General features: G+C 43.4%; 1 protein-coding gene across 1 annotated transcript; it reads right to left on the bottom strand.

Annotated features, from left to right (window-relative positions):
- Positions 1-1,009: 1,009 nt before the first annotated feature.
- Positions 1,010-10,323, bottom strand: LOC132389943 (zinc finger protein 229-like). The gene is made up of 2 exons (XM_059962511.1): positions 10,301-10,323; positions 1,010-5,391 (listed from the first exon to the last, which is right to left on the bottom strand). Exon 2 carries the CDS (start codon positions 5,033-5,035, stop codon positions 3,830-3,832), a length of 1,206 nt encoding a protein of 401 aa, XP_059818494.1. The 5' UTR covers positions 5,036-5,391; positions 10,301-10,323; the 3' UTR covers positions 1,010-3,829.
- Between the last annotated feature and the right edge of the window lie 851 nt (positions 10,324-11,174).

Genomic DNA, 11,174 nt, shown 5'->3' with positions numbered 1-11,174 from the left:
TGTTTTGATGGTAGGAAGCAGAGAGTGATGGTGGGAGGCTGTTTATTGGACTCGAGGCCCGAGCCCAGTGAGGTTCCCCAGGGTTAACCCACATTGCTCTCATTATTCATTGATATTTGAATATATTTGCATTTGCACGGTTTGTTGAATTCTATGCTCTAGTTGAACTTCCATTGATCCTTTTACTATTGTATAGATTTGCTAAGTGTTCCTGTAGGAAAAACAATCTCAGGGTTGTATGTGGTGACATATGTGTGCTCTGATAACAATATTTACTTTGAACGTCAAACACTGCTACTTGTCATCTAGATCAATAACGTACAGGGTATGGATAGCAGGTTTGCAGTAAGTTCAAACAATTACTTTTTCTGAAAGATATTAAGTATAAACTCTCCAGTCTGTTTCCCTCTCTGCACTCGACCACCACCTTCCCTTACTGTCTTCCCTCTGTGCCCCGTCCTCCCTCTCACCCTGACATTGGACATACGTTCAGGGTGAAAGTAAATTATTTTCGGGGAATCTGAAGGGGAATTCTTCACTTGGAGTTTGGTGAGAGTGTGGAATGAGCTGCCAGTGGAAGTGGAGGATATGGGTTCGATTTAGACACTGAAAAGGAATTTGGGTGAGGACGTGGATGGGAGGTGCATGGAGGCTGTGGTGCAGGTAGCTGGAACCAGGCAGTAACAACAAAAACAGGTCAGCATGGACTAGAAGGGCCTGTTTCAGTACTGCTGCTCTGTGACCTGAATAATATTCTCATTTGTAATTTCCACAGTCAGTAGTTTGCTACTTATGAGTGAACCCAGAAATTTACTCAAACAAGAACTGAAAGACTGTTGGTTGGCTACAAAAAGTGTTTACAAGCTGTGATACTTGCCAAAGGGGGTTTTACTCAGTAACGACCATGCAGGGTGCCCAAACCTTTGCTTCGGGCCCTTGTTATTTTGAAATTGTAAAAGATGGAAATAAAAATGTAATCTTGCTTAAAATATATTTAAAAAGTGTCATCTTTAACTTTATGCCTTTTATAATCAAGTCATCTTTTACTCACTTATCTAATCACAGTAAAAGAAATTTTGAACAGGGGTGCCCAAACTTTTGCATGCCACAGTATATATCCTGTGCCTTCCAAAAATTCCAGACATTGCTGATCTGTTTTCGTCCCGGCCCATGTTTTTTTTAGATCAATTTTGAACAATTTTTTTCTCGTGCCCCTCTAATTCTCTTTATTCCACCTGACTTTAGCTTCTCCTTCTCTAATGTCAGGGTGAATTAGATCAGATTAAGATCACTTACCCCTAAAGGTTCTTTGGACTTAAGTGACCTAATTAATTCTGGTTTATTACAACACCCAATCCAGATTAGCTGACCCCCAAGTGAACTCAATCACGAGCTGCTCTAAAAAAGCATCTTGTAGGCATTCCAGGAATTCCTCCTCTTGAGACCAACACCATCCTAATTTTCCTAATTACCTGCATGACAATCCCCCATGACTACTGTAACATTGCCCTCTTGGCACGCATTTTCTATCTCCCATTGTAATTTGAGGACCACATACTTACTACTGTTTGGGGGTCTCTGTGCAATTCTCATCAGGGATTCTTTTTTACATTTGCTGTTCCTTAATTCTACCCACAGATTTTACACCTTCCTACCCTACGCCACTTCTTTCTAATGATTTCATTTAATATTTTACCAACAGAGCCACTCAACCCCACTACCAGCTTGTTCTTGGCTTCTTCTTTCAAGAAACATATAAGTATCTGGGAAACAAGAGGACCTGCAGTTGCAAGAAATCTAGAGAACTACACACAAAGTGCTGGAGAAGCTCAGCATGTCAGGCAGCATCTATGGATGGGAATAAACATTTCGGGCCAAGATCCTTCACCGGGACACTTGATACCCACATATCTGGAATATCAACAAGCAACAAAAATAGAAAGTACTGCAAAATAGGGAAAACCTTTGACAAAATTCAGTTCAAGACTTTAAAAAAAAAACTACCAAATAGAGCTCAATAACTAACAAATACAACACAGGCAATACACACTTTCATCAATACTGACATTGACTTCTTTTTTTATAAAAATATCTTGGTCCCATTTCAATTAGTATAATTTAGAAAGATAAACAATAACTTAAGAAAGCTTTAGAAAAGACTATTTACACTCAAACCCACTTAGATTAACACTACCTTGGACAGATGGAGGAAGGGAAATAACACACATGAAATAAAAAAATATCACAGAACAGTCAGATAAAACTTCTAGGTATATATGTTTTCATCAAAAATGAACTGGATTCAGCACTCCATGTGTGTATATGCAATTGTGATAAGAAATACAGACCGGAAATCTTAAATGACAGGCCAAATCAGAAAAATTAATCATCACTATGGAAGGAAATATTAATCAGTTGAACGAGTATGATCCTCCATGGGAGACATCCCAACGATCTGAGCAGATGAAATGGTGACAAAATTATACATTAATCAATACATTATTTCAGATAGGACAATCCATAACAACGATCCAGATATAATATTACAAGATAAACAAGCAGGAACAACTCCCTTAATAGATAAAGCATTTCCGAACACACACAGTTCCTCAAACAGTGGAGCACTTCAACACAGGTATTGTTCGTGTTATCAGTCAGACAAACAAAAGATTTTCTCTGTCAATCAGCTTCAAAATGTTTCAACTCTGACATTGCCACACCCCACTTCTGATTTCCTTCTCCTCGACTTCTTCACTCTGCAGAAAACTCAAAGGAAACCTCTTCACCACAGAGTTGTGTCTGTTTGGAATCCGTCACCACTGGAATATGGATCCAGTGGTGGATCTCACCACCCAGGGAGAGTGAGAGATGAACAACAGGAGAGGATTTAAAAGGACTGTCATGGAACTGAATCACTGGCAGCGTCCAGCTGGCTTGAGTTGACTCTCTACTGTACACTAGGTGTGTTATAAATTCAGTAAGTACCAGAGACAGAGTTTAAAATATAATTGATTTATTTGTCTCAGATCCAGAATATTAAACTCCAGTCCCATTAAAGGTGAATGTGCAGCAGAAGAAACTCCTCCCATGCCCAGTGACCAGGGTGCAGAACTGGGTGTGGTGAGCAGCAGCAATAATTGCAGAGTTCAGCACCGACAGTCAGTCTCGAAGTTGCATTCAGCAATGGTGATGGACAAATATCCAGCATGCAGCTCATTGAAACTTTCTCCCCAGTGTGAACCCAGTAGTGTGTCACAAGTCTTACATGCTGTAAGGTTTCACTGCTAATGTAAGGACCTCTCAGTAAAGTTTCCCAGCTGAGGTAATGGTTTCTCAGTAGCAGCAATGTTTAGGCTACGACTATGGGGCTATCCAATGACAGAAATGTTCTTTCTTGTGAGTCTGGAAGAGAGATTTTCATGGTCTTTTGCCAGGGAGAAATGAGAAAATGCAAATGGAGAGAGTGGGTCCTTTTTCTTTTTCTTAAATTTGTTTTCTTTACTAACCCTCTGGTCAAAGTATGAATTACAAAGCTCAATTGTTTAATCACATATTGTTTACTGTTATTTCAGGGTTCTGATTTGTAGCAGGGGACACATCACACAGCATCCATCCAAATGATATTTCTTAAGTTTAGCCAGGCTGGGGTCTATCACCCGTTATATTAAGCTACTAGCCAAAGCAAGAGCTACATAAGGTTAGTTCACTGAGTGAATTGGTTCCCACATTCACAGCAGGTGAACGGAATATCCCCAGTGTCAACAGTGATATACATTGGTTGATTTAGCTGAGAGAATTTTTTCCCAAAGTCTGAGCATGAAATTGGCCTCTACCCAGTGTGAACTCGCTGGTGTCTCTGTAGTTGATATGTCCGAGTGAATCCCTTCCCACAGTCTGAGCAGGTGAATGGCCTCTCCCCAGTGTGAACTCTCTGATGTACCTTCAGTTGAGATGACGAAGTGAATCCCTTCCCACAGTCTGAGCAAGTGAATGGCCTCTCCCCAGTGTGAACTCGCTGGTGTACCTTCAGATGAGATGACATAGTGAATCCCTTCCCACAGTCTGTGCAAGAGAAAGGCCTCTCCCCGGTGTGAAATCGCTGATGTATCTTCAGTTGAGATGATGAAATGAAACCCTTCCCACAGACTGAGCAGGTGAACGGCCCTTTCCCTGTATGGGCTGACTGGTGTAACAGCAGGTGAGATGACCGATTGAATCCCTTCCCACAGTCTGAGCAGGTGAACTGCCACTTGCCAGTGTGAACTGATTGGTGTCTCTGCAGGACAGATGATTCAGTGAATCCCTTTCCACAGACTGAGCAAGTGAATGGCCACTCCCCAGTGTGAACTAACTGGTGTCTCAGTAGGTGAGGTGACAAAGTGAATCCCTTCCCACAGACTGAACAGGTGAACGGCCTCTCCCCAGTATGAACTCGCTGATGTACCTTCAGTTGAGATGAGCAAGTGAATCCCTTCCCACAGTCTGAGCAGGTGAACGGCCGCTCCCCAGTGTGAACTCGCTGATGTAACTTCAGTACAGATGACTGAGTGAATCCCTTCCCACAGTCCGAGCAGGTGAATGGCCTCTCTCCAGTGTGAACTCGCTGATGTACCTTCAGTTTATATGACCGAGTGAACCCCCTCCCACAGTCCGAGCAGGTGAACAGCCGCTCCCCACTATGAACTCGCTGGTGAGCCATTAGGGTGGATGATTGAGTAAATCCTTTCCCACACTCTGAGCAAGTGAACGCCCTTTCCCCAGTGTGAACTGACTGGTGTACCAGTAGGTAGGATGACTGAGTGAATCCCTTCCCACAATCTGAGCAGGTGAATGGCCTCTCTCCAGTGTGAACTCTCTGATGTATCTTCAGTTTAGATGGCAAAATGAATCCCTTTCCACATTCTGAGCAGATGAACGGCCTCTCCCCAGTGTGAACTCGCTGGTGAGCCATTACTTCAGATGACCGAGTGAATCCCTTCCCAGAGTCTGAGCAGGTGAACGGCCACTCCCTGGTGTGAACTCGCTGGTGAGCCATTAGGTCAGATGACCGAGTGAATCCTTTCCCACAAGTTCAGCAGATGTCCAGCCTCTGCCCAGTGTGAACTTGCTGAAGTACCTTCAGTTGAAATGACCGAGTGAATCCATTCCCACTGTCTGAGCAGGTGAACTCCCATGTAAAACGATGGGTGTGCCAGTCAGTTACATGACAGAGTGAATCCCTCCATACAGTCTGAGCAGGAAGGACAATCGAGTGAATCCCTCCCCACCGTCTGAGCAGGAAGGATGATCGTGTGAAACCCTTGCTGCACTTCTTAAATATCTGGACAAAGACAGCAAAACTGGTGAGTTGTGTTTGAGATTCCCGTAGACAAATTCCTTTACATTTTTAACCTGTAAAAAAGATTTACAAAATCCATCAATGGGGTAGGACAACATTTCATATGAGATCACTTGAGTTGTCAAGGTGTGATCTGACATCACACTGTTACAGTAAAGTTCATCCCAAGTTGGAGAGAGAAATCATCTTCTAACTGGGCAGATTGCTGGTATCTGAAATGACCATCAAACTCTCTGATGCTCCTCCTGTCTCTATAAGAATGGGGCATTTCTGCCATCTTCAATTGGTGACCTGGCTCAGTTTGACTCTCGCCATTGGTATTATTCCCTGTTCCAACTGAGTTGCATGGGTTGCTGGCCCCACAGTAACTGAAGCACTCTCACACAAATATCCGGCAGTGCATTTCTCGCACCCACCACTCTCTGTGTAAAATCTTACCCCAAAATCCCCTTGGTATCTACTTCCATGCAGCTTAAAATGATGCCCCCTCATGTTAGCCATTTCTTCCCTGGGAAATTTCAACTATAGAACCATGGAACATTACAGCACAGAAACAGGTCTTTTGGCCCTTCATGGCTATGCAGAACCATTTTTCTGCCTAGTCCCACTGACCTGCACCTGGGCCATATCTCTCCAAACCCATCTCATCCATATACCTGTCCAAGTTTTTCTTAAATGTCAAAAGTGAGTCCGCATTCACTACTTCATCTGGCAGCTCATTCCACACTCCCACCACTCTCTGAGTGAAGAAGCACCCCCTAATGTTCCCTTTAAACTTTTCCCCCTTCACCCTTAACCCATGACCTCTGTTTTTTTTTCTCCCCTGGCCTCAGTGGAAAAAGCCTGCTTGCATTCACTCTATCTATACCTATCATAATTTTATACACCTCTATCAAATCACCCCTCATTCTCCTACATTCCAGGGAACAAAGTCCTAACCCATTCAATCTTTCTCTGTAACTCACCTTCTCAAGTCCCAGCAACATCCTTGTAAACCTTCTCTGCACTCTTTCAACCTTATTAATATCCTTCCTGTAATTAGGTGACCAAAACTGCACAGAATACTCCAAATTCAGTCTTAACAATGTCTAATACCCCTTCACCATTACATTCCAACTGTTATACTCTATACTTAGATTTATAAAGGCCGATGTAACAAACATCTGGCTATCCACACGATCAACATCCCTCATCATTTCATAAACCTAAAAAAGGCTCTAAACATAAACAAGGAAATTTTACATTGCTCTGAGGATTTGTTAGAAGTCTACAAAATTATGAGGGTATAGATCGGGTAAATGCAAGCAGCTTTTTCAACTGAGGGTGGGTAGGATGACAACCAGAGGTCATGGGTAAGTGGGGATGGTGAAAATTTAACAGGAACATTTGGGAAAGCTGTTTACTGAAATGGTCGTGAGAGTGTGGAAAGAGATGCCAGCACAAGTGGTGAATATGAACTCGATTTCTCAATTAAGGGAAGTTTGATAGGTACCTGTATGGTAGGGGTATGGAGGGCGATGTTCCCAGTGCAGGTCGTTGCATTAGACAGCTTAAATTTTTTTTGGCATTGACCAGATGGGCCAAATAGCTTGTTTCTGTACTGAACTTCTCCATGTTTCTGTAACAGAGGAGCTGGCCAAACGTGTTTGGGAGGGAAAAGTTAGGAGTGACAACGTAGCAGCAATGGCTGGAGTTTCTGGGAGCAATTTGGGAGCTGAGTGACAGATATATCCCAAAGAAATGGAAGCATTGGAAAGGCAGGAGGACACAACTATGGCTGAAATGAGAAGCCAAAACCAACATAAAAGACAAAGACAGGACAAACAAAAGAACAAAAAAACTATTGGGAAGCTTCTAGGAACCAACAGAAGACGACTAAACAAAAAGTCAGATAAGCTCAGGGCTTGGAATGATGATTAATGAGTCAGTCATTAATGAGTCTTGGTAGCGCCCAGCAGTCTGAGACACTTAGAGGAACAAAATATCCGAGGTCTCAATATCTCTTGAAACCCAAGTTTCACTGTACCAGTTACCTTACCACTTTTATTCTGGCAGGCACATACAAACTCTACTCCCTCACTTCTGAAGAACTCACACTTACAAGTACTCCTTTGCTAGAAAAACCGCCAGTCCCAATCCACACTTATTAGATCTTTCTGATACCATCAAAATTGTCTTTTCTCCAATTTAGAAACTCAAACCATGGTCCAGCCCTCTCTTTTTCCATATTTACTTGGAACCTTATGTCATTACGATCGCTAGATACAAAGTGTTCCCATACACAAACTTCTGTCACTAATGCAAGATCATTTCCTAACAGCTTACCGCACACCTCTATGTCGGGAATACGACGTCATGATTAAGAGCACATTTGACAAACTCTACTCCATTTAGTCCTTTTACAGTATGGGAATTCCACTCAATATATAAAAAGTTAAAATCGCTTACTATATCAATCTTTGTTTCTAAGCATAGTCTGCGATCTCTACAAAGTTTTTTTTTTCTAAATCTCTCAGAGTGTTGGGAGCAACCAAGTCCCAATAATGGCTACAATATCAAATTCCCTGTCATGAGCTCATCGGGCTTTCCTACAATGCTTCTTGCATTGTGATATATACAGCTCAGCACGTTCATCATACCATGCTTAACCTTTTGTCTGCTGACTCTATCTGAGGTCTGAACAACATCTTTCTGGTGTCAAGAAAGCAACCTCTCCCTCAATGTCACAAAAACAAGGGAACTGGTTGTGGACTACAGAAGGAATGGAGACAGGCTAACCCCTTTTAACATCAATGGATGTGGGGTTGAGAGAGTGAACAGCTTTAAGTTCCTCAGCATAAACATCACCAAGGATCTCATGTGGTCTGTACATACCGGCTGTGTGGTACGTGGCCGTGTGCCTCTTTCACCTCAGACGGTTGAAGAAGTTTGGGATGGGGCCCCAAATCCTAAGAACTTTCTACAGGGGCACAATTGAGAGCATTCTGACTGGCTGCATCACTGCCTGATATGGGAACTGTACTTCCCTCAATCGTAGGGCTCTGTAGAGAGTGGTGCGGACAGCCCGGCGTATCTGTAGTTGTGTGCTTCCCATTGTTCAGGACATTTACAGAGACAGGTGCGTAAAAAGTCCCAAAGGATCATTGTGGACCCAAGTCACTCCAACAACAAACTGTTCCAGCTGCTACCTTCCAGGAAATGGTACAGCAGCATAACAGCTGGACCAACAGGCTCCTGGACGGCTTCTTCCACCAGGGCAACAGACTGATTAATTTATGCTGATACAATTGTGTTTCTGTTATAATGACTGTCCTAAGTATAAACTATTTATTGTAAATTACACATTGCACATTTAGATGAAGAAGTAATATGAAGATTTCTACTCCTCATGTATATGAATGATATAAGTCAATTCATTTCACCCGCTTCACCATCTGTTCTGGCATTCTGACTCCAATTCCCCCCTGCAAATTTAGTTTCACCAAACACCCTCCACTCCACACACTAGCAATAGCAAGCCTTACCACTAGGCCTTACCACTAGGATATTAGATCTCTGCTAGTTTTAATTTCCGAACATTTGACTTTCCTCTGCCAGGTAACCCGCCCCCCCAACAGTTTGTAAAGTGGTCCACCTGTTGTTGTATGAGATGACCCCAAGAGTACTCTGTGATGGATATTTAACCTCATTCCCCTTCCTTACTCTCACCCAGTTTAATGTGTCCTGCACCTTGGGTGTAACTCACCTCTCTTGATGTTATAACTATCACCCCCTCCAACTCCTAGATGATCCAGAATTCATCCATTTCCAGCTTCAGCTCCTTAAAATGCAGGGTTACAGGCTGCAGCTGTATGCACATCTTGTATGTGAGGGTATCAGGGGCACTGGAGGTCTCCCCGCCTTCCCACCAATGTCCTGTCTAATTTGTAATGACCGGTGTGCTGAAACACCTTGCGCTGTGCAATTTTTACCCACTGACAACAAGACATGCACACTGAATTTTAAATAGGGAGGTACTTCTTTTAACAGCTAGCAACTCACTGTCGATAAGAACTTTGATCTCCTTTGGGTTTGATCAAGTTCATCTGCACTCTCACACAAACTATGTAACAGGCCTGTTGTGGGTTATGAAGGATTTTCTCACTTGAACTTTTGCAAACCGTCCATATGTGATTTGCTTGCTAAATGATACTTTCAAAGGTCAGATTTCCAAATATCACTCCCCACTTGCAAATTCTCCAGCAAATTTTGCATCGCCACAATACTGTAATACCAGTTTCTGTATTGTACATAAATATTTCCTCTGAAATCTCCCCCAAGTGACAGATGGTGTTGAACTCAGTGAATGCAATGCCAATGAATATGAAGGGAAGGGCAGTAGTCTGTCTCACTGGAGTCTGGCACATTTGTGATGTGAAAGCTACTTGTAGCCCAGGGCAAAGGTGTTTGATGTCATTATGCACCCAGGGAGAACGGGACAAAACATGTTCTCACCGGTAGAAAAGTCCAGAGCAAGAGGAGGTAGAGGAAGCAACAGACACAAAATGCTGGTGGAGCTCAGCAGGCCAGGCAGCATCTATGGAAAAGAGTACTCAAGCTGAGTTCCTCCGGCATTTTGTGTGTGTTGCTTGGAATTCCAGCACCTGCAGATTTTCTCTTGTTTGTGATCGGAGATAGAACAAAGGTGATTTTCTCAACTGGTGATGTAAAAGATTTTGTTCCCTTTCTCCGAGTTCCTAATCCTTGCGTTTAGATAGCTGGAGCTCAGCTGTGTCTGAGAGATCCATCGGTTCCCATTCACTCATCAGCCGGAAGCTCCCCGGGGTCCGTGTACGGATCGCGGGGCTGAGAGAGAGGGAAGAGAGCAGGACTGTCCCAGGATTGCGGACTATGATGTCCAGAGTTCACAGCAAATGTCCCTCAGTCGGTGTTTAAGATAGCAGCCCAGAAAATCATTCTTACCTTTACCGATCCTCCGGATGTCCTTTGTCTACGGCGCGCATGCGTGCTATTCGGTGACGTCATCGACCTTGATGCCTGCGTATTTGATCGTTGCTTCAGAAGCAGCGAAATTTTAAACCCAGGGCTTTATGAGTAATCGCGGTGCCATTAAACATTCCTGCTAGCACCCGTTTCATGTCCACACCTCAGGGTTTTTTTTTCTGTGTCGAAAACTCAGCAGCTGTTTTAACGTAGAAAGTGGCTCCCAAAAACAATATCAACAGGCATTCTATTTACCTAATGCCTCTCGTATAACCCTCTTACAGAGGCAGATATAAAACACAAGAGATTCTGCAGTTGCTAGAAACACACACACACACACACAGAGACACACGCACACACACACAAACAGACACACACGCACACACACACACACACACAGACACACACACACACACACACACAGACACACACACACACACACACACACACACACACACAATGCTGGCGGAACTGTGCAGTTCAGGTAGCAACTAAGCAGAGGAGTACACAGTCTAGGCATGCTGAAGGGGCTCGGCGTAAACGTTGTCTATTTATTCCTCTCCACATTTGCTGCCTGATCTGTTGATTTCCTCCAGTATTTTGCAGAAATTAACCACCTTTTTTTCCAATCAAGCAGATTCCAAATGTGTCTGATCTTTCATTTGTAGCCACATCCTGCAGGTTCGGTTTCTCTTCTTCCTCCTCCTTGTAAGCCAGGCCCCATCTCTTTCTGGAGCCCCAAATCTCTGACTGGCAACTTGGTTTCTGACTCTGCTCCATTCACTCGCTAGTCTGCTGTCAGACTTCAGATGTTCATTGTAACAACCCAGCAGTTCGAAGCGAAGACCTTTGA

This window comes from Hypanus sabinus, unplaced genomic scaffold (assembly GCF_030144855.1).
Source record: "Hypanus sabinus isolate sHypSab1 unplaced genomic scaffold, sHypSab1.hap1 scaffold_715, whole genome shotgun sequence".
Lineage (NCBI taxonomy): Eukaryota > Metazoa > Chordata > Chondrichthyes > Myliobatiformes > Dasyatidae > Hypanus > Hypanus sabinus.
This window is presented reverse-complemented; position numbering and strand designations above follow the sequence as displayed.